Below are 24,335 nucleotides of genomic sequence, written 5' to 3'. Positions count from 1 at the left end.
TTAACTGCCCACCTATGCTGTCCCGACTGGGTTTTCTTTGCTTTCTCAATCCTCTTTGCCCCTTCACTCTTTCCCATGCCTACCTGTAGCTCCTTCCCAGTAGTGAGGTCCTTACATATTTGGAATAACCCATGATTGAGATGTTTCCTTCAATATGGTTGTAATGTACCTCTTTGTGAATTTGTTCTTTCACTACAACACAATTAACTTCAAAACTAATGATAAAAATATATCTGGAGAACCTCAAATATTTGGAAGTTAAAAGTGTATTTCTGCATGATCTAAAGATAAAATAATAAATCACAAGGAAATTAGGAAATACTTTCAATTTACTGAAGGTGAAAATATAATATGTTACAATTGTGGGATGCAGTGAAGACAGTTTTTGAAGATAAATTTTTAGCTTTAAATATGTATAAGAGGGACGCCTGGGTGGCTCAGTGGGTTAAGCCTCTGCCTTTGGCTCAGGTCATGATCTCAGGGTCCTGGGATCGAGTCCCACATCGGGCTCTCTGCTCAGTGGGGAGCCTGCTTCTCCCACTCTCTCTGCCTGACTCTCTGCCTACTTGTGATCTCTTCTGTCAAATAAATAAATAAAAATTTTAAAATAAATAAATAAATATTTATGAAAAAACATATGAAAAACATATGAAATAAATGACCTAAGTTTTCATATCAAAAAACTAGAAAGCAAATTAAATTCAGAATAAGAAGAAAAGAGGATCAGAAACCAATAAAATAGAAAATTGATAAATACTAGAAACTGTCAATAAAGGAAAAGTCTGGTTCCCAAAAAAGATCAGTAATGTTAATAAAATTCTAATTAGATTGATTAAGAAAAAAAGAAAGAAAATACAAAATATCAATATTGGGAATGTAAGAGTGGTGTGTAAAAATACTACAGACATTAAAACAAAAAGAAATGCCATGAATACATTAATGCCACTAAATTTTAAATATTTAGTTAAAATGGGCCAATTTCTTGAAAGATACAAATTATGAAAGAAAGCTCAAGCAGAATTTTACACTCAATATGAATTTCCTTATATTAATTAAAGAAGTTGAATTCATAATTAACCCCACATTGCCAATCTCTAGACCCCAGTGGAATCACTGATAAAATCCATCAAAGATTTAAGGTAGAAATAAAATCAACTCTATACAAAATCTTATAGAAAACTGTAGATGAAAGATGACTTCTCAATCTATTTTATGTGGCCAGTATTGCCCTAACAACAAAATTAAAAAAATAACTGCACATGCAAAGAAAATTTCATATTGATATTCCTTATGAATGCAGATTTAAAAAAGTGTGTCCAATATTTATAAATCAAAGCCATCAATATATAAAATATGTCAAAGAATTGTAATGACCAGGAATGCAAAGTCACTTTACAATAGAAAATCAGTCAGTACAATTCCTCATTTTAGCAGTAAAGGAGAAAAGCTGCATGATATCAATAGATATAGCAAAAGCATTTGAAAAAGGTTAATAATAAACATAGTAAAAACTCTTAGGAAAGAATGAACAGAAGGAATCTCCTTCACGCTGATAGAGGGCATTTATAAAAACTCTACAGATGAGATGATACCTAGTAGTGATAGTGAATACTCCTGCCCTAAGATTGGGAACAAGGCAAAGACCTGCTCTTACTATTTGTATTTAATGTTGTGTGAGAGGTATACACCAAAAAGAAAAGCTAAAACTGTAAACCTTGTAGAAGAAAGCATAGGAACAAATCTTTGAGTCTTGATGTGGCAAAGAATTCTTGGATAGTACATAAAAGTAAAATACGTAAATGAAAAAAATGATAAATTTGACTTTATCAAAATAAAAACTTCGGTTCTTCTAAGGAAACCGCAGGTGTCATTTCACATGTCTGACAAAAGACTTGTGCCCACAAAGTATAAAAATTTCTTAAAACTCAATAATAAGAAAACAATCTGATGAAAATATGGACAAGGGATTTGAACTGACAGTTAACCTGAGAAAATAAGCCAATGGGAAATAAGCCCACAAAATGATGTCATTTGTCATTAGAGTAATAGGAATTAAAGCCACAATGAGATAACACCACATGTTCTTTCGCATGGCTAAAATTACAAAGACTGATAATATCAGGTATTGGCAAGGACATGGATGGTTTGGAACTGTCATATTTGTGAAAACAAAGTTACTTTACTGTATTTATGTGCTGTACTAGTTAATACCCAGTTTCAGATTATCATATAATTTAGTAGTTTTTAGAATTTTTTTTCCCACACTAGAATTATATACCCATCATAACATTGGTGCCATAAAGCAATGATTCTTTAATTGGGCTGGGCTGGAGGCCCATATGAGAATCTTAGGTGAGAGGAAGAGTAAAGTTATTTAGATGAGTAATATAATATCCTGTTTGGAGGTAGGGTGCTTATTCTTTCATTCCAACTGAACATTACTGAGCTGGAGAAAAACATTTAAGCAGAAGAGTGTGATGATAACATTAACCACTAAGATTTAATGTTTAGTATCTGTTATACAGGATTCTGTGTATTAGAATAACTGTGATAGTTCTTTACTACATGAAACTATAAACATCCCATGATATAGGTGAGAAAATTGTGGCACATAGAGCTTAAGTAGCAAGTTCCATGTAACGAAACAAGTTCAGTGATGGAGCCAGGATTCTGGCTTTTTGGTCTCTTTTTCCTGTTATGGCCATAAAAAGCCACTAGTGATTTATCAGCAAGGTGATGAACATAACATATAGGTGGTAAATGTGTATTTATGAACTTTTAAATCTAGTAGCAGGGGATCAAAGTTTTAAATGCCGACAGACCAATGTAATGTACTTTTATTGTGAGAAGATAATGGTAGCTGGCAGTGGATGGAAAAGTAGAAGCATTAGAATTATCATTTCTTATGAGCTTTCCTTTAACTCTAAGTGAAGCTGATTATTTCTTTGCCACCATTGCTCTGTCTTTGCATTTATTGTACTAGATTTTCATGACTATATTATATGCATTTTTCCCCCCAAAAGTCTATCAGGACAGAGATTTTCACATAGATTTTACTAAATTGATCATCGATCTCTAGCACAGTGCTGAGTATAGAATGTGCAAAGTATGTAGTATATACAATGTATAAATGAATATACAAACAAGTGCAAGAATAAATCAATGAGTGTTCATTCATTTAGAGAAAACCCCTATTTTACTGATTATATGTAAAGGATAAAGTCAGTGTTCAAGCCGACAACCACCTGGGCATTGCAAGTCGTTTACTTATCTTTAGTTACATATCTGTGATGACCATTCCTCCCAAATGTTTATAACGACATCTTCAATTACTCTGCGTATTATGCCATCTTATGTATTGGAATACTGAACCTGGATCTATGTATTCCACTGCAGACTGAGGTGAGTGGTACCACTAGATGGCGCTGGTATAATATCTTTGTTTTGTAACTCAAGTGTGTGTGCGCGCACGCGCGCACACAGTCACACAACACACAACTGGCTGTGGTAAACCGATTTTATAAAAGATGTCAATAAAATTATGTAATTTCTGTGAAAGAAGCAGTATCAGATATCAGCTAATGCCATTAGAGTGTACAGATTCTGGAGTTAAAGTATTTAGGTTTGAATCCTAGCTGTGTAAAAGAGCAGCTGTGAGATTGCAAGCAGGTCACTCAACCTCTTTGTGTCTGCTTCCCTGGCTCTAAAGTGAACATAAAAGCATCTACTTCACGGTTTGATCTAAGTATAAAAATATTTAACTCTGGTGAAATTCTTAAAATATTTTCTGGCACATATTAGGTACTTAAAAATGTGTTTTTATTTTCTTCAAAAACTACTAATTTGCGGCAGATCAAAAATGGCTGATACTGGACTGTCTCCCTCTCTCTCCTCTCTTTCTATCTCTCTCCCTCCACATCAGAATTTTGTCTATTATATTGTATTTCTCACAACTTTTATATTATCCAATTGTCAGTAAATTCTGTTCTCTCTAACTAGAAATATATCCAGAAACTGAGGATTTCTTACCACTTTCACTGCTACAACCCTCATCCAGGCCACCATCGTCACTCCCCTGTGTTAACGTAATAGACTCCAAAGAGTTTCCTTTCTGTGTTTGCGCCTTACAGCCTTCCCTCAACACACCCTGACAGTGTGATCCTGTAAGAATACAAATCAGATCAGTCACTCCTCTGCTCAAAGTGTCCTTTCCCCCTCTACGCTCCAAGATAAAATACAACTGCTTTCATGTAGTTGATCTCAGATTAAGCAAACGTGCCAGCTATTTCATTCCGTGCAAATACCGGTGTCTTTACAGTGACTCATAAGGTACGTAGTATGTTCTTGGGCACTTCTCTGCCCTCCTCTCCTACTCATCTTCTCCATGTCCCTGATTCCTCTAACCACCTATGGATGGCTTCTTACAGATCCTGGAAAAGCAGACCTATTTCCACCTCGCGGCCTTTCTTTTTGCCTTTCACTCTTCCTTGAATGTTCTTTCTCTAGGTATTCACATGGGTCACCCCTCCCTGCCTTAATAAAGCTTGCTTTTGTCACACCCTTTGAAATTATACCTGGTTCCCTAGTACTAGCTCTATTTCTCACCGGGCTTTATTTGTTTTCCATAGCGCTACTTACTTTCTAACATGACACATTTTACTAATTTTATTTTATTTTTTTTAAATCTGTCTTGCAAAGGTAGGATGTAAGCTCCAGCATAGCAGGTCCGTTTTATTCATGGCTATTTCACCAGCCCATAGGACTTTACCTGCTGCATAGTAAGCACCTACAAAATTGGTATACAATAAATAAATGAATGAAGACTACTTATAATTCAACAATTACTTGTTTGGAGTCATTCTTGGCTATTCAAAGATGAAAAAGAGAAGGTCCCTATCCTCAAGCAGTTTTATTTAGTGGAGGGGCCAGAAAGCACAGGAATTACAATTACGTTGCAATGCAAAATGTGCTAAGTGCTATCTAGTGGAAATAGTGTGATATTATCAGCACATCTGGAAGGAGATATTACTTTCTGTGGGGAAGATAAATATTGAATAATGTGTTTAAATAACTAAACTCTGCATGTTCAAAGAGGAGCCTTCAAATGGGTGCTCTAATTAAAACCTTAAATTTTCACTTGGAGTTATATAAATAACTTTGTGGATGGAACCTTTGGAGTGTTACTTTCCCCAGCCTGACTGCCTCTGCTCTCTTGTTTGCCAAAGATTTGCCCTAAAGGGACTCTGTGGGAATCACAGCTTGGCCTTGCATTAAGTTAATGAGTACTTTCTTTTCAAATTGAGCTGTTCTATGCTGCTGATGAAACTGTAGATTTACCCTTGGTGCAGCTCTTCTGACCACTCCATTTAAACGAAAAGTAAAATGGTAGTTTCTTCTTCCTTATTCCTCTTACCTTTATATAATTATATGTAATCAGGGGCAGGAAGTAGACATATGACTGATATTTTGCTTTTCTGAATATGCTCAGGGGAACATTTTTATATGCTTTTAACTTATATGCCTTTTTCTATTATCATAAAAAATAATACTTGCTCTTTAAACACTCAGTGATGTAGGCCCATATAAAGTGTGCCTTAGAATTTCTCTTAATTCTGCCTACCCTAATATTCATTGTACAAATACTCACATGATTTTATATTCTATCGTAAAAACACTTATGTAAGCTGCATTGTCATCTCAGTGGTAAGTGAATATTCTTTTGAATAGCTCCACTTTATAGATGTTTTCGCGGTTTACTTAATGATTCAATTTTCAGTGGAAATTTGAGCTAATTTTTGTCGTGTGATGATGATAATACTTTGGTCTTCCAGAGAAACATAGTATTTCAAAGCCAAAGTCCTGCTCCCCGCCTCTAATACCACAATAACAATAACATTCTTTTAAAAGTATGCTTGATCTCAGAATAAAGAGAAACCCCTGGGTGTAAAAACCAGGGGATAAATGAAAATCAGAGGATAAGCAAAGGAGCTAACCTTGAAGATGACCTTGCAGGTGACTGGGGAGAGTGGGGATTGGTTTTGAGAACTATTTGAATTGGGTTTCAATGTCCAGTGTGGGACATTAGATGAGGACAAGAGAGAATTTATGGGGCTGGTGTAATACAAGGAATGAAGTCTGAAACCTCTATGAGGTTGGGATCCTCAAAGAATTACACCGTCAGTAAAAGTATGAACTAGAAAAAAAAATTCAGCATTGGAAAACGAGCAGAAAGCTCACCCTTCATTGTCTGAGTTTTAAGTAGAAGGATATTTTCCCTGCGAATTCAAAGTAATAGAGCTGTGTCTCCCTTGGGCATGACTTTTAAATTTATTCTACTGTACCCATGTGAACTGAGACCTCCATGAGGAGAAATCATCACGAAAGTTGATCCAGGGCTGGCGATTCTCCTGGGACACCAGGAAGAAGAAAATGCCAAACAATTCTAGAGAGCTTCTCTTACTTTCCAGGAAGAAAAAATTCGCACTGAAAAAAATGAACAATCACTTTGAAAGTTCTCACAATAAAAATATAGTATGCGCTTAGAATCAACTTTTCTGAAGGATAGACAGTGGACTCTACAAACAGCTGAATTAAAACCTCAATTTGAGACAATTGATAAAAATAGAAAGAACACTATGAAAAAAAATGACACTTAAAAAGAAAGCAAATAAAACTTCAGAAATGAAAAACTTCTAGAATTGAAAAATATAATATAACTTTAAAGAGTAGCTAATAAATAACTGAGTTGGAATTAGTAAAACTACCTGAAAAAACTGTAAAAAATCCCACAGAAACAGACAAGAAATAGATAAGGATATAAGGTAAGAGACTACGAAGACTGAATGGCAAGAACAAACTTTTGTTGAATAGGATTTGCAGCAGGAGAGAATGTGGACAATATCAGGGAGATAGTATTTCAAGTATCATATAATATGTGAATCCTCAGTTTTATAGATTAAAGTACATGAACCTGTTGACTAATAATGTGAAACTACAGAATACCAAAGATTAAAAAAAATCTTAAAAGCAGAGAATAAAAGGTAATCTACAAAGGAGAGCTATTAATGAAAGAAGGGATTTCTCAAAATTTACCAAGGAAGGCCAGGAAAAAAATTAAAATTATATCTGTAAAGACCTAAGAAATAGTAACTGGAATTCAGCCAAGAATGTTATAGCCATCTAAACTAATATCCAGCAAAGAAGAAAAAAGATAAAGGTATTCTTAAGCAGAAGACTGAAGTAATTTAACAGTCATTTGTTGTTTCTGGAAAAAAAAAAATGCTAAGAAATGCCTTAGGAAAAATGACATGGCATTGGATATTAGAAGAAAACTGAATAAGGAAATAGAAAATTATGAATAAAACTAAGCAATAACTTGTCAAAAACATAATAATGTTTAATTTGGGGGAGTATAAAATAAGGTAGAATAAAAATATAAAACAATAATAGTATACTGCCTGGAAAAGTCCCCTAGCTCTTACGTTAACACCAGTCAAACATGAGATGTTATTGCAAAGACACAGCAGTATTGCTAGAGAATCCATTTCTAAGAATGGACTCATTAAAACATTCTTTAAATGTTAGCCAACTCCAAATCAGTCAAAAGGACCCTGTGCCTGTGGCCAGAATGAAATGTGGCTCTCAGTACTGAGTCAAGAGTGTACAAAGTTGAAACATGGTGTCGGCAGTGATGAACTTACCACTCGATGTAGAACTTTGTGTGGGCCCAAAACTTTGAAGTGCATTTGATTGAGGTGGGTACATATGACACACAGAAAGTAAATATCTTGCTTACTGATGCAGATCCTCTTTATTTCCTCATGTGCCCCTTTTTTCCCCTCCCTTCTACCCCAGGCTCTACTGCTTTCAGAAGAGAAATAATTAGAAGTGGGACCGAGGTGTTCCTGTCCCATTGTGGACTAACACAGTCATGATGTCTGAGTATGCTGGGGGACTTTGGGGGAGGAAGGATTCAATTTTTTATGAATTTGTTGGATACAGCTGCCAAGTCATCATTCTAGCAGACCTGTTGGTTGAATTTGGGTCTTCCCCAAATTCAAATGGTGGGTGTGGGCAAGGTTTTCTGTGGAAACAGGGAAGCTAAAGGAACCTGTGATCAAGCCCTTTGGGGTTCCACTGTACTCTTATAATAACTTCCGTTATTGAATATAGTTGGAATTTATGTTTATTTTTCTCTTCTGGGAATGCTTGTAAGTACCAAAGAGATCCTCTTGATAAGAAAAGAGCCATGTATAGGGAAGTGCTTCTGCCTATAGCACAAATGGGGAAGGTCTCATAACCCCAATAACTACTATCTGCTACACATCTCTGTGACAGATGGTTTGTTGATTGGAACCTCTAGCAAACAGAGGCAGCATACCACAGGTGCCTCTTGGTGTCTTAAACTTGCTGCTTTCCTAATACAACTTCTGGGTACACCACTTTTGAAAAGCAGTATTGGCTGCTGCTGGACTTAGAAACTGAATGGCTGATAGTCTCATTTGGTGGGCCAATTGGGACTCAATGACTAGCAAGGTGGGAAGATATCAACAAGTCTCATCAAATGGAAATGGCACCCTGAAGAAAACAACTGGCCTGCCCCCAGGAGTATCACGATTTTACATGAAAAAATGGCAGCTGTTCCTTTTTGGGAAACTTTAACCCCACTCTGCTTCTTGAAACAAGCTGAGGAATCAACAGAGACTTCAGTCAGTTGCCCTGAAACCTTGACTTGGGTTATTGATGGTTCAGATATGCTAAAACCAAATGATGTCCACAGGGCTGCTGTGGTTTTTCAAATCAGTAATAGCTGTGAGGATCCAAAAATGGACTATTTTTGTTCAATGGGTAGAAATCTAGGTTGTTTTCATAGTTCTGGCCAGTGTTCCCCTTGATAAATTTTCTAATCTTTTTATTCACTATTGGGCTCTTAGACCTATCTAGGGTTTAACACTTGGAAAAGTACAGTTTCCATATGAAGAAGGAGTTTCTTTAGGGCAGTAGACTTTTGAAACAAACTGTGGCTGCTGATAGGAACTTTGGTGTCACACTCTCACAGATGTCCATACTAAGGACTTATTCCCTGGTGAAACCAACTAGAATTCAGCTACTGATCAAGTCTGCATTTGCCCAGATTATACTGTTGCTACAGTATAATGGATCCATCATCACACTGGACATCACAACACATATACCATCATAAACTGAACATGTAGTGAAGTATTTTATGTGTCTGAGGTGAAGGTTAGCATTTCTTGCCCAGCTTTGTGAGTTGAATCAAAACCTGACTTACCTTACTCATTGTAAGAGAAATCATCATTCAGAGGGCATGGCTCCTGCACAGCCTTGGCAAATGGAATGCATCAGACTTGATCCCCTCTTGAGGTTACTAGAAGTCCTGGAAATTGTTAACACTTTTTCAAGTTATAGCACTGCTTGGTCCTTGAATCTAATCTGTGTCATGTGTTTGACTTTCCAGACTATTTGCAGTCTCACCATGGTTCAGTGCATATTACAAAAGTCACTCAACAATAGACTGACAGTTAAGCTATTTGATTGAACTTCCATAGTCTCTACCATCCATAGGCTTCTGATATTGGTGATAATTGATTGACTCAATAAAATTTCTGGCTCTGTCTTCTTTACCTCCTTCTGATATACACAGCTTAGTAGGGCAGTTGGTCACTGAATGCAGTTTTCTCTCCTGGATAATCATAATGAAGTGTGGGAGACCGTTATTGTGATATAATAAAAAATATATATATATTTGAGCTCCAACCCCCATGTCTGGCACCGAACTACTAAAACTTTGTCCTTTTTTTGATAGGAGTGAGAGGATAATCTTTTGCTGTTCATAATAACCCCTTTTCAGTCACATCTGAGTTTTTGCTAATGAGGTGATCTTGAGGAAAGGGGCTGATTGCTAGAGGATTCTATTGGAATCCTCAGCCCTACTGATCTCTAGGGAAGAAAGAAGGGCTGGAGACTGGCTTATTCACCAATGACCAGTAATTCAATCAATTGTGGTTATATAATGAAGACGCTATAAGAACTCTAACTACAGAGGTTTGAAGTGCTTTCAGGTTGGTGGACACATCAATGTTCTGGGAGAGTGACATGCCCAGAGAAGGCATGAAAATCCATCATCCTGTCCCACATGCCTTGTTATACACATCTCAGCCATTTTTGTGTTCCTGAGTTATATCCTTTATAATAAACTAAGAATCATAAGTACAGCGCTTTCCTGAGTTCTGTGAGTCATTCTAGCAAATTATTGAACTCAAGGAGGAAGATGTGGGAGCCTCCAGTTTACAGCCAGTCATTCAGAAGTACAGGTGACAATCTAGGATGTCTGAAGTGAGAGAAAATTTTGGGAGACAGCCTTTAACCTGTAGGATCTGTGGTAACTCTGGGTAGTTAGTATGAGAATTATTTAGTTTGAGGAAAATAATCTGTACATTTGGTGTCAGAAGTGAAGTGTTGAGTGGTGTAGAGAGAAACAGGAGTTTTCCTCTAACTATGTAGACCTATTTTGAAAATTTGGGATTCTATCCTGACCATTCCTGGTCATGATGATTCTTTTCCTTCTCCTAACATTGTCAGCCTCAGGGTATACTTATTGGTCTACTCTGTGGTTGGAAGTCTAAGGAAAAGTGGGCTCAGGATTTCAAACAATTCTGGTTAAGCCACCAGAGTACCTCTGGACTTTCAAGGTCCTAGATCATAAGGGTAATGACTATTTAGTTGAGTACACTGCTTGTGTGACATAATGGCTTTTTTGAAGTTTTATAAAAATACGTTTGTCCCTCCTGCATCTGAGCCTTCCAAAAGAAAGTTTTGGGTGTGAGTTGGAAAAAAGAAGAAAAATGATGAAGTTACAACTACTAGAAAAGTGACAATATTCTAATGGTGGAACAAGAACAACAACCTTGGCACCTGGGGAAGGAATACATAATCACGCCACTTTGGCTCTAGAAGGTATTTAGGACAACTTCAACTCACTAGCCAAGGTTGCTATGGATGATAGACTTGTTCTAGACTTCCTCCTTGTGGGCAAAGTTGAAGTCTCTGCCATCACTAATTCATCTTGCTGTATCTAGATGAAAACTTCAAACCAAGTAGAAAGGTCATTACTAAAACTTCAGAATAAGCCACTCAGCTTCTTGAGATAGGCTTGATGATTTATGGGATTAGTTGAATTCATTGGGTCCAGGTCCCTGTGGGGGCATGGTTGGAATCAATACTGCCAATTGACCTCCCCTGCTGCTTGGAATTCTTTGATAATTAAATACTGTATGAGACAAATTGATGGATTTAGTCTCAGCCTTTGTTAATCAGAATGATAAGAGTGGCCTGGGGACTGGTGTGCTCATAGGTAAAAAAAGCCAATAGTGAAAATAGAATGTGGTGAAATGAAACGAGAGGTGATGTTGTTGGAAGACAATTTTCTGTAGATCTCATGTTTCTGAATGTTACACAGAGTGAGGCACTGACAGCCTTTGTTCTAGACTAGCTTTCCAAGGATGTTTATATAGTAATTAGCATCATAAAATAGAGATGAGTGATGGGCAGCCATCCATTCTGGCTGAAGTTTCTAATCTCATGGTTTCTCTTCTGCAGTAGAACCCACTGCATGTGCAGGTGTTATTTGGTCATTTTTGCCTTGAATTTTGGGATTGAGGCTCAGGGAACTGGTGCAAAAATTCTGACATTTTGGTAACCACTATGACTGTGAATGATAAACTGTATTTTGTCTTTGATTCAGGAGTCTTCTGTCTTCTAACAATATCTGTGATTATCTTGGCTGGTTAGCTTGCTATCTTGTATGTCAAAGGCTCATTACCTTTCACAGTTTTGACAGAAGATTGTACAACAACATAATTTGAAATTAATCCATATATTTGGAGAAAATATTTATAGTCTACATACACAAGAAATAACTGATATCCAAATTATGTAAATAAATACAAATCAATAAATGGCAAGCTACTGAAAGGAAAATAAGACAATGTAGAGTTAATTTAAAAAAGGGCGAGGGGCGCCGGGGTGGCTCAGTGGGTTAAAGCTCTGCCTTCAGCTCAGGTCATGATCCCAGAGTCCTGGGATCGAGCCCCGCATCCGGCTCTCTGCTCAGCAGGGAGCCTGCTTCCTCCTCTCTCTCTCTCTCTGCTTGCCTCTCTGCCTACTTGTGATCTCTGTCAAATAAATAAATAAAATCTTAAAAAAAAAATAAAATAAAAAAGGGAGAAACCTTGAAAGAATTCTAGCATTGCCATTTTCTGAGATTCAACTTATACTTCATACTTTGGACAAAAATCATTTCCTTTAAAAGATTGTTTCATTTTCTACTCCTCGTTAATTATCAATAAAAGACAATTTTCAAAACAAAAAAAAAAAAGGAAGAAACCAAGAGGTTAAAAAAACATGAAAAGATGCTCAACATTACATTTTATCAGGGAAAAATGCAAGTTAAAACCATAATGAGATCCCATTTATATCTATAAAATTGGTCACAACTTCAGAAGTTTTATGAAGATTTAAGGGAAATGGGAACCATTATATATTTATTGCAGGTGGGAGTATAAATTTACGGAACTGTTTTAGAGAGTGTTTTGAAGACTAATTAGGCCTGGCTTTAGGAGTATCTAATTTTCTTTTTCCGTTATTCTTACTTCCCTCTCTTCCTCCTTCCCTCCCTTCTTTCCTCCCTCCAGTTCCCTGTTCCTCCATCCCTCTCTGGCAGACATTGTATGTTATTTTAAAGATAAATAATTGTTCAGGCTGTAACAAACATATACAGAGGTTTTTCTAAACTTATAAAATTTTGATTGATTCTATAGAAAATTTTCTTAAAATTATAAATTATTTTCCTGGTAGTAAAGGTTCACCAAAAGGAGTATATCTAATCCATTATTTATTTGAAAGATAAGGTAATTGTACCATTTTAAACTACTTATTTCATGCGTAATTGATCTGTGATAAATTGTATAATGAATTTAAACTTTTGAGACTAAAACTGTATCCACCCCTCGCTTCTAAAGTAAAAGTGAGGATAGATGAAAAGATGTCACACCTATTACTGGTGCTAGTGACATCATAATGCTACTTGTAAGTAGCTAAGGTAATTTTCTAGCCAGCTACTTCCTAGGTATGTTGATAGCTCAAGGTCAATATTTTTAACCATGAAACTGAGACATAATAGGGAAAAAAAAGTATTATGAGAACAAGATGGGTCTGAAGAGTGAACTTGAACTCTTCACACATTCACATGTCTGTTTTTTTTCCCCCAAAATTTTATTTAAATTCTAATTAGTTAACATACAGTGTAATATTGGTTTCAGGAGTAGAATTTAGTAATTCATTACTTACATATAACTCCCAATGCTCATGATAACAAGTACCCTCCTTGATACCCATCCTCCATCAGCCCTCAATTTGTTCATGATGGCTAAGAGTCTCTTATGGTTTCCTTCCCTCTTTCTCTCTTTTTTCCCCTTCTCTTTTGTTTATCTCATATGAGTGAAATCATATGGCATTTTTCTTTCTCTGACTGGCTCATTTTGCTTAGCATAACACATTCTAGCTCCATCCATATTATTGCAAATGGCAAGATTTCAGTCTTTTTGATGGCTGAGTAGTAGTCCTTTGTGTATATATACCACTTCTACTTTATCCATTAATCCAATATCTGTTTATCCAATGGACCCTTGAGCTCTTTCCACAGTTTGGTTATTGTCAATAATGCCGCTATGAACATCAGGACACAGGTACTTCTTTGAATATGCATTTTTGTATCCTTTGGGTAAATACCTACTAGTGCAATTCCTGGGTGATAGGGTAGCTCTATTTTTTAACTCTTTGAGAAACCTCCAAACTTTTTTCCATAGTGACAGAACTAGTTTGCGTTTCCACCAAAAGTACAAAAGGACTCCTCTTTCTCTGCATCCTTACCAACATTTGTTGTTTCCTGTGTTGTCAATTTTGGCCATTCTGACATGTGTGAGGTGGGATCTCATCTTGGTTTTGATTTATATTTCCCAGATGATGAGTGATGTTGAGCATCTTTTCATGTGTCTGTTAGCCATCTGGATGTCTTCTTTGGAAAAGTGTTTATTCATGTCTTCTGTCCATTTCTTAATTGGATTATTTGTATTTTGGGTGTTGAGTTTGATAAGTTCTTTATAGATTTTGGATACTAACCCTTTATTAGATATTATTTTAAAATATCTTCTCCCATTCCATAGATTGTCTTTTAGTTTTGTTGATTGTTTCCTTCACTGTGCAGAGGCTTTTTATCTTCACTAAGTCTCAATAGTTCATTTTTGTGTTTGTTTTCCTTGCCTCCAGTGATGTGTCTAGTAAGAAGCTACTATGGCCAAGGTCAGAGAGTTTGCTGCCTGTGTTCTCCTAGTATTTTGATGGTTTCCTGTCTCACATTTATGTCTCTCATCCATTTTGAATTAATTTTTGCGTGTGGTGTAAGAAAGTAGTCCAGTTTCATTTTTCTGCATTTTGCCGTCCAGTTTTCCCAGCACCATTTGTTAAGGAGACTGTATTTTTTTCCATTGTATATTCTTTCCCGGTTTGTCAAAGATTAGTTGGCTATAGAGTTGTGGGTCCATTTCTGGATTTTCTATTCTGTTCCATTGATCCATGTGTCTGTTTTTGTGCCAGTACCATACCTGTCTTGATCCCTACAGCTTTACAGTCTGTAACTTGAGGTCTGGGAATTTTGATGCCTCCAGCTTTGGTTTTTTTTTTCTCAGGATTGTTTTGACTGTTTAGTGTCTTTTGTGGTTCCATACAAATTTTAGGATTTTTTGTTCTAGCTCTCTGAAAAATGCTGTTGGTATTTTGATAGGGCTTGCTTTAAATGTATAGGTTGCTTTGGGTAATACAGACATTTTATGATGTTTATTCTTTCATCCATGAATATGGAATGTATTCCCATTCCTTTGTGTCTTCCTCAATTTTTTTCTTAAGTGTTTTTATAGTTTTCAGGATATAGATCTTTTACCTCTTTAGCTAGGTTTATTTGTAGTTATATTGTTTTTGGTGCAATTGTAAATGGGATTGATTCCTTGATTTCTTTTTCTGCTGCTTCATTATTGTTGTATAGAAATGCAACAGGTATCTGTACATTGATTTTATATCCTGTGAATTTGTCATATTTATGTATTAGTTCTAGCAATTTTTTGGTGGAGTCTTCTGGGTTTTCTATAGAGAGTATCACGTCATCTACAAATAGTAAAAGTTTGACTTCTTCCTCATGATTTGGATGCCTTTTATTTCTTTGTGTTGTCTAATTGCTAAGGCTAGGACTTCCAGTATTATGTTAAATAGTAATGGTGAGAGTGGAGATCCCTCTTTTGTTTCTGACCATAGAGGAAAAGCTCTTAGTTTTTCCCCATTGAAGATGATGTTAGCTCTGGGTTTTTTTGATATGGCTTTTATGATGTTGAAATATATTCCATCTATACCGACTTTATTGAGGATTTTTATCAAGAAAGGATCCTGTATTTTGTCAAATGCTTTTTCTTTATCTATTGAAGGATCATATGGTTCTTAACTTTTCTTTTATTAATGTTGTATATCACAATGATTGACTTGTGAATATTGCACTACCCTTGCAGCCCAGGAATCAATCCCACTTGGTTGTGGTGAATAATCCTTTTAGTGTACTGTTGGATTTTACTTGCTAGTGTCTTATTGAGAATTTTTTCATCCATGTTCATCAGGAATATTGGTCTTTAATTCCTTTTTTTAGTGGGCTTGTTATCAGGTTTTGGAATCAAGGTAATGCTGGCCTCATAGATTGAGTTTGGAAGTTTTCCTTCCATTTCAGTTTTTTGGAACAGTTTGAGAAGAATAGGTATTAACTCTTTTTTAAGTGATGGAATCTCCCTGGGAAAACATCTGGCCTTGGACTTTTGTTTGTTGGTAGATTTTTATTACTGACTCAAGTTTTTGCTGATTATAGGTCCACTCAGGTTTTCCATGTCTTCCTATTTCAGTTTTGGTAGTTTGTATGTTTCTAGGAAATTGTCCATTTTTTCCAGATTGCCTAGTTTGTTGGCATATAATTTTTCATAATATTCTCTTGTAATTGTTTGTATTTCTGTTGTGTTGGTTGTGATCTCTCCTCTTTCATTCGTGATTTTATTTATTTGGCTCCTTTATCTCTTCCTTTTGATAAATCTGGCTAGGGATTCATCAATTTCATTAATTCTTTCAAAAAACCAGCTCTTAGTTTCATTGATCTATTCTACTATTTTTGTTTGTTTCTATATATTTATTTCTTGCTAATCTTTATTATTTCCTGTCTTCTGCTGGCTTTAGGCTTTATTTGCTGTTCCTTTACTAGCTCCTAAAGGAATAAGGTCAGGTTGTGTATTTGAGACTTTTCTTGCTTTTTGAAGTAGGCCTGTATTACAATACATTTCCCTCTTACAACTGCGGTATTCCTGAGGTTTTGGACTTGGTGCTTTCATTTTCATTTGTGTCAATGTATTTTTAAATTTCTTTTTTCATTTCCCGGTTAACCCATTTATTCCTCAGTAGGATATTCTTTAACTTCCATGTATTTTTGGTCCTTCCAAAATTTTTCTTGTGATTTACTTCAAGTTTCATAGCATGATGGTCTGAAAATGTGCATGGTATGATCTCAGTCTTCTTGAGGGATTGTTGAGGACTGATTTGTGACCCAGTATGTGATCTATTCTGGGGAATGTTCCAAGTGCACTCAAAAAAAAAAAAAAAAAAGTGTATTCTGATGCTTTAGGATGAAATGTTCTGAATAGATCTCATATGGTTCATTGTGTCATCCAAAGCCATATTTCTTTGTTGATTTTCTGCTTAGATGATCTGTCCATTGCTGTAAATGGGTTGTTAAAGTACCCTAATATTATCATATTGTTTTTAATGAGCTTCTTTGTTTGTTATTAATTGATTTATATATTTGGGTGCTCCCAAATTAGGGGCATAAGTATTTATAATTGTTAGATCTCCTTGATAGATAATCCCCCTTAATTATGATACAATGTCTCTTCTAGGCAGCATATAGATGGGTCTTGTTTTTTTTTTTTAATCCATTCTGATACTCTATGTATTTTGATTGGAGCATTTAGTCTGTTTACATTCAGAGTGATTATTGAAAGATATGAATGTAGTGCCATTGTGTTAACTGTGAAGTTGCTGTTTCTGATGCTGTTCTCTCTTCCTTTGTAGTCTTTGTTGCTTTTGGTCTCTCCCCTCCCCCCACAACTCGAAAAGCCTTCTTTAATATTTCTTGCAGGGCTGGTTTAGTGGTCATGAACTCCTTTAGTTTTTGTTTATGTAGAAAACTCTTTATCTCTCTCTCTATTCTGAATGACAGCCTTGCTGTATAAAGTATTCTTGGCTGCATATTTTTCCCATTCAGCACATTGAATATATCATGTCACTCTCTTCTGGCCTGCCAAATTTCTGTGGACAGATCTACTGCAAACGTAATCTGTCTTCCATTGTAGGTTAAGGGCTTTCCCCCCTTGCTGCTTCCAGGATTCTTTCCTTATCTGTGAATTTTGTGAATTTGATTATAATATGTCTTAATGATAGCTGGCTTTTTTTGAATTTAATGGGAGTTCTCCATGCTGCTTGGATTTCAATGTCTGTTTCCTTCCCAAGATTAGGGATGTTTTCAGATATATGCTGAACTATAAGCTGTATTAGCTATAAGCTAACCTGATGCTCCCTTTTCTTTCTCTTCTTTTTCTGGAACTCCTATGATATGAATGTTATTGTGCTTTAAAGAGTCACTGAGTTCCCTACGTCTAGATTTGTGATCCAATACCTTCCTTTCCTCTTTTTTTCAGCTTCATTATTTTTCGTAATTTATAATAACTGATACATTCCTCTGCTTTGTCCATTCTCATCATTGCATCCATTCAGTTTTGCATCTCAGTTATAACATTTATTTTGGCCTGACTAGTTTTTAGTTCTCTTATCTTTTTAATAAGGGATTCTCTAGGGTCTTTTTTGCTTTTTTCAAGCCCAGCTAGTATTCTTATAATTATTGTTTTAAATTCTGGTTCAGACATCTTACTTGTATCTGTAAGTACAGATTAAATCCCTGGCCATGACTTCCTGTTCTTTCTTTGGGGTGAATTCCTCCATCTTGTCATTTTGTTTGGGTCACTGTTTTGTGTGTGTGTGTGTGTGTGTGTGTGTGTGTGTGTGTGTGTGTGTGATTATTAGGGAAGTCTGTTTTATATTGGCTCCTATGAGTAATAGCTGTATTAAGAGGTAAAAAGAAAGAAAGAAAGAAAGAAAGAAAGAAAGAAAGAAAGAAAAAGAAAATAAAAGCTAGATCCTAGGTGTGTTTTGGTCTGCTTATTAAAAAAACCTATATCCCATTCCCTCCTGCTCCCCACCAAAAAAAGACAGCTAGATTCTATTTTCCCTAGGGTTGAACTTTTGCAGCACTCTATGATCAGTAGACTTGGTGCTTGCAAGAAGTTTGTGCTACTCTTCTGGGGGTGGGTCATGTTGTGCTGATTCTCAGGTGGACTTGCCCTGTGGAGACACACCTGAAGGGCATGGGGGTGGGGGGTGGGGCTGATGTAAATGACTCCAGCCTCCACTGGGTGGCACTGTTTTGCTCACTGAAGTCAGTCAGTTGGGGGGAAATGTTGGGAAATGATGGTGCCAGTCTCTTGCTCTCTTGTCCACAGAGCAGGGAGTTTGCATCTGCTGTTCTTCAGAATGCCCTCACAGAAGATCAAACAAGTACCTCTCTTGTGTCTCTGGCTGCTGTCAGACCCCTGCCTTCACCCTGCCTGCATCGGAGCTGTCTACCTACTGGCCATATCAGACAGTACTTCTGTGTTTTATCTCGGGCACACAGCTGAGTTTCACAACTCCAAATTTTAGAGATCTGTGGGGTAGGGACCCATGCTGATCCCCTGGGGGGAAGGTCTTGTTCCACTGTAGCTGGTGCCGGTTTGTCCCAGAACTCGGTTGTGCAACCATGCAACTGTCAAAGTTTTTGTGTTTTGTTTTTTTAATATTTTATTTACTTATTTGAGAGAGAAAGAGAGAGAGAGCATGAGTGCATGAGTTGGGGGGGGGCAGAGGGAGAGGGAGAAACAGAATCCCCAGTAATCAGGGAGCCAGAGGTGGGGCTCAATCCCAAGACCCTGGGATCACGACCTGAGCCAAAGGCAGATGCTTAACCAACTGAGCCACCCAGGCAGCCCTCAACCATTCTAAGTTTATGGTAAAGTGTAGCCAAAAAGCCAGCACCAGGGTTTGTTGTCCCAGTTGGTGTTTTTGTTCCTCTGATAAGGAACTGGGTAGCATGTTGGCACCACCAGTGTTTTTGTCCCTAGAGAGGCTATGCCACTACTCCCAAATGCATTCCAAGCAGGGAAACTGCAGGTCTCCACATTCCTTTCCCACCAGAGCATAGCCAAGCCTATTGGGCATGACTCTAGAGATGGGGTGGACCACCAAGACTTCAGACTTTGTGTTCCACTGTTTATAAAAACTTGTGGTAGATAGTCAGTTTCCTTTTTCCAGTCAATGGTTTCAGGGAAGAATTTTTCTTGTGCAATCCCTGTGTGTGCTTTCTCTCTCTCTCTCTCTCACTTCTCTGTGATCAGGGCTCTCTCCCCTTCACAATACCTATGATTCTCTTCTCCCCCAAATCAACTCTCCTCTGTTCCTGCCTTCCACGATGTGGCTGATTTTCTATCTCTAGTTGTGTAGTTTTGCTTTCTCAGTCCTCAGATCAATTTCTTAGGTATTCAAAATGATTTGATATTTAACTAGCTGTGTTTGAGGGATGAGGCAAGCTTAGGGTACCTGTACTCTTCTGCCATCTAAACTTCTCCCCACATCTCTGTATTGAGTGTCAGCTGCATTAGTCTGCTCAGGTTGCCCTAACAGCTGACCATACTGGGTGGTTTAAACAAAGAAATTTATTTTCTTACAGTCTGAGGTCCCAGATCAAGGTACTGGCAGGGCTGCTATCGAGTGAGGCATCTTTTTTTTGGCTTACAGATGGCTGTCTTCTTATATGGTCACATGGTCTTTCCTTTGTTCATACACTCTGCTGGTATCTCTTTTCATTTAAGAACACCAGTCCTATAGAATTAGGGCCCCACCTTTATGACCTCATTTAACTTTAATCATCTCCTTCAATGCCTTATCTTTAAACACAGTTACTTTGGGAGATTAGGGCTTCAACATTTAAATTTTGAGGGGATACACCAACTATGTGCCTGCCACTGTCATGAGTGCTTTGGACATGCTAGTGAACCAAACAAAGATTACTCTCCTCGTGGGGCTTATGTTAGGGAGAGGTGGCGAAAAATAAATAATAATTATATATAAATAAATTATGTAGTATGTTAGAAGGCAGTGAGTGTTATAGGAAAAAGTAAAGAACGGGGGAAGGGATCTGGGATGCTGGCATAGGCTTTGGGGTGGGTGACAGTTTTAAACAGGGCAATCAGATTAGGTCCTCCTGAGTAGCTGACATTGAGCAAAGCCTTGAAGAATATGAGAGAGTTAACAGTATAGATAGGTATCTGCTTTTGTTATATCTGGTATTTATTCAGTTAAGATATTGAGAAACTTTGAAAGACATAATTTAGAGTCAGATAACCTTGGTTCAAGTTCTAACTTCGTGTGACTCAGGGCAACTTAGCTGCTGCACTAAATTATATAACCAACACTACAATTTTAATGAATTCCAGATGCTAGGATATTTCAGAGCTGATTATCCCTGTTTTGGATGAACACTGAGAGAATAAATTACTGCAAGGTTGAATTTGAACCCCATTCAGGAATCATTGTCTAATTGCTAAACTTATCAGATATGTAGTTTCCCCACCTAGCCCCAGAGGTGTTGCATTGTTCCCTTGGTTTCACTGCAAGGCTACAGTAAAGTACTTTACTTTGGTGAGGAAGATCAGGAATGACCTCGTTAATTATGTTGATAAATATGTCAGTCAGAGGCATTCCAAAAGGTTTTTCATTTTAGTGTAGGGATTAGTGTGCTTTGGGTGAGGAAGAGTTGATGACATTTAGCAGCTCTCCATTAATGTAAAATACCGAGAAATAAGTATTTAAGAAGCATGCCTAGACTTGCACTTTGCTCAGCAACCAAAAAAATAAATACATAAATAAATTCTGTCAAATCTTAATTATCCATATTAATAAAAAATAAAAAATATCAAAGACTAACTTATAGGAAATCTATAAACTCTCACCACAGAAAGGGAAAGATAGCAGAAGATAACAGAAGTATAAAGTAGATAATACTTGAGTATATATAAGTGGATGTCCCCTCCACTTTTTAAAATAAAAATTTAAATAGACAAGATATAATTTCTTAGATTCCCTTATTCTATAATGAAATTTGTCTTCTATGTTAGACCCTGGACTGAGCTCTGGAGGGATAGTAGCAAATAATCTGGTCCCTGATTTTCTAGGGGATTACGGTCTAGTCATCAAGAGAAAAAAGTAAACCAATACAACCTAGTGTGTCAAGGCCATGGTAGCAGTATGCACAGAGGATTCTGGGACCCCAGCAGAAAGTACCTAGCCCAGGGCAGAGGGTGAGTGTGACAGCAGAAAGGGTTCATAAGAGCAACAAAAACTATACCTTCACAGTGTCATTCAACAAACATAATTAAACAATCTTGGCATGTTAGATAGATACTTGTGCTAAACTTTCTGGATGAAATGCAGTCCACCTTTTGAGGATTTATATTCTGGTAAGGGAAGCACATATAAACAAGCTCACTAATGTGTCATTAGGCACTGAGGGGGAAGTTACGTAAAGAATGCAGTAGCAGCCCAAGTCCATTCCATTCTGTTTAAGGTTAGTGGTGTGAGGAAGTGTACAGTGTCTGGGAAGATGAGCAGGTATGCAGCTTGAGGAGGGGAGAGTCAGGACATGGTAGTAGATGGAACACCCTGATTAAAGGTAAGGGAGCAGGTACAATTAATTTGTAGAAGTACAGGTAGTTCAGAACTGTGTGAAGAAGGGGGAAAGGGAATAAAATGGAGAACAGAAACAAGGTAAGCTTTGTATGCGCTGGGAAGGTATTGGTTTATTCCATGGACTTGTGGATATTTGTGAGGCAAAAATATGATAAACATTCAGGGACCGAGTGAGGAAAGCAGAAATCTAGATTTGGAATCATTCTGGCTTCAGCGTGGGGATAGATGAGAACGGGAAAGCACAAAGTAGGAGGTACCAGTTACAAGTTTCACGTTAGTCTGGGTACCAAATGAATCAAGATGGTATAAGTGAGGGAAAAAGAGAGAAATGTGAGAGGAAAGATAACTTTCAAGGCTTGAAGACTGTATGACAAAGGTATTTTAGAGGAAAGGGGCCAGCATGACTCATTTTCTTCCATTGGTGTGATAGTGTTATTAGTCAAACTTTTCCACACAATATGGGTTATTCAGAAGAGGTAGAGTTTAACAAACTTTGAGACCTTTGAGGGTATAAATTGTTCAATAGATTTTTTATTCCTTGAGTTTAAGTACTTCATTTCTTAATGCTTTAATCTGCTTTAGTGTAATTTTGTAGACTAAAATAAAGTAATGCCTTCAACCTAAATTAACCTGATGTATAAAATGCAAAGATGTATGCAAACCTTTGAGTTAAAAAATACTGAAAAATGACCACTCTTGTAACAATATGCATATTAGACAATATTAGATTACTGATGCTAGAACTTTTATAGTTTTTATGTTCTCTTTCAAAAGAAAACTAGCACTGTTATCATGGGAACATAAGCTACGGTAGCAGTTTACCTGAAAAAAAAAAACCAAACTGGTTTCATTCTATGCCTAAATTCAACTAATATAACTAGTAGTGGTATCTTCAATTATTAATTTATTCTACAACAGAGGACTACCCTTTATTTCATGTATTATAGCTGTTCAAAGACTGAGGTTTAGAGATGGAGTGAATTTATAAGAGCTAACTCTACAGAGAAAGTTTTATGATAGTGTTTCATCAATAATGCTCAGTTGACAAAGTAATTGCTATTTCAAGCCCTTTTGGCCTGAAGAGTTTTTGTTCTGAATCTGTGGTTTAAATGCATAACAAAAGAAAGGAATCTTTAATGGTACTTGCTTTGAAATTAGAATGTGATTACTTTAAAGCACTATGGATAGTTTTATTGCCTTAAACTATTTTTAACTGCCATTCTTTTTTAATGGTCTCTATAACAGCATGCTGTGAGAAGAAAAGCTAGTACAGAATTCACTTTGGTTGAGAGTTAGGTGAAGACCTGTGGAGAATTGCAGGAAAGATCTTATTTTTTTGACCTAGTGATCATTAGCCCTTTCTATTCCTTCCCTAAAGCTTGACACGGGTGTTTCCAGTGCAACATTTTTAGCCTAATTGGACCAACTAGCAGTGTAAGACTATCAGAACTTTCATTTTATGAAGCTGAATGATTTTTGAGAAAGGACTGATGGAGTAACTGTAAGTGTGAACATGCCTCACACATAGATACGTCTTTCTTACATTCCTTGGAACATGTTAGAGGCATAGGAACTGTTTCTGACATACATTAGAGTCTGAGATCTTTGTAATCTATGAGACTGAAAAGAATAACAGTATCTGTTTTCTTAAAGGGTTGTGATTTCCCAGGAGTTTGCCCTAGAACAGGTCACGATGAAGAGACCCTACCCGGCCATACATGCTCTGGTATGCCTCCGCAATCATCAGCCTTTGTGCATTACAGCGTTGAGTTAGAATGTCGATCAGCATGTCTTTGTCACAGCCTGGAAAAGAATAATATTTGAAGATTAGTAAAGTTGCTACTCTGTAGTTTGGAAGAAGCCATTATCTAAGGATCAAAAACTATGGTGCAAGCATTATCCCTGATGGTACTTTAAAGCAGTGAGCAATTTTAACTAAAATTGGAAATCACAGAGCAACACTTGATGAAGGCTAGTTTCCTCCTATCTCTCATTTTGGTGCTATGCCTACAGATTTTCCTTTAAAAAGATCCAACTAAAAAATACGGGAGAATAAAAAATATGGTCTTTCTTCAACCACCTCTCCAACCCACCAGAAAAGGCTTCCTTGACCTTCAAGCTGATTAGTATTTAAATGGGTACAACATCTTTCTTATTTTACAGTTAAGGAGATGTAAATTATAATGAAGATAAATTAAGACAAAAATAACAGCTACAGTTCAAAACCTCCAGAAGAAGGAAAGTATAAAAGTACAAGGGCTGTGTAACCTTCTGAGGGACTGTGTGAACCTCTTATTGGCGTGGAATGTGGACTCTTTTTCCTATAACCAAGGCTGATTCTGGAT

At 36.8% G+C, this 24,335-nt stretch overlaps 1 protein-coding gene across 1 annotated transcript in view; it reads right to left on the bottom strand.

Moving 5' to 3' along the window:
• The window catches only part of LOC111152959 (annexin A10), a 75,633-nt gene that overhangs the window by 40,831 nt on the left and 10,467 nt on the right, over positions 1 to 24,335 (bottom strand). The window contains exon 3 of the mRNA XM_022511721.1: positions 23,699 to 23,793. Coding sequence (XP_022367429.1) covers positions 23,699 to 23,793 — 95 coding nt within the window. The remainder of the gene's footprint in view (positions 1 to 23,698; positions 23,794 to 24,335) is intronic.

The sequence above is a fragment of the Enhydra lutris genome, unplaced genomic scaffold, assembly GCF_002288905.1.
Source record: "Enhydra lutris kenyoni isolate GAN:26980312 unplaced genomic scaffold, ASM228890v2 scaffoldscaffold3, whole genome shotgun sequence".
Lineage (NCBI taxonomy): Eukaryota > Metazoa > Chordata > Mammalia > Carnivora > Mustelidae > Enhydra > Enhydra lutris.
Note: the sequence above shows the minus strand (reverse complement) of the source record. Positions and strands in the feature narration are given on the sequence as shown.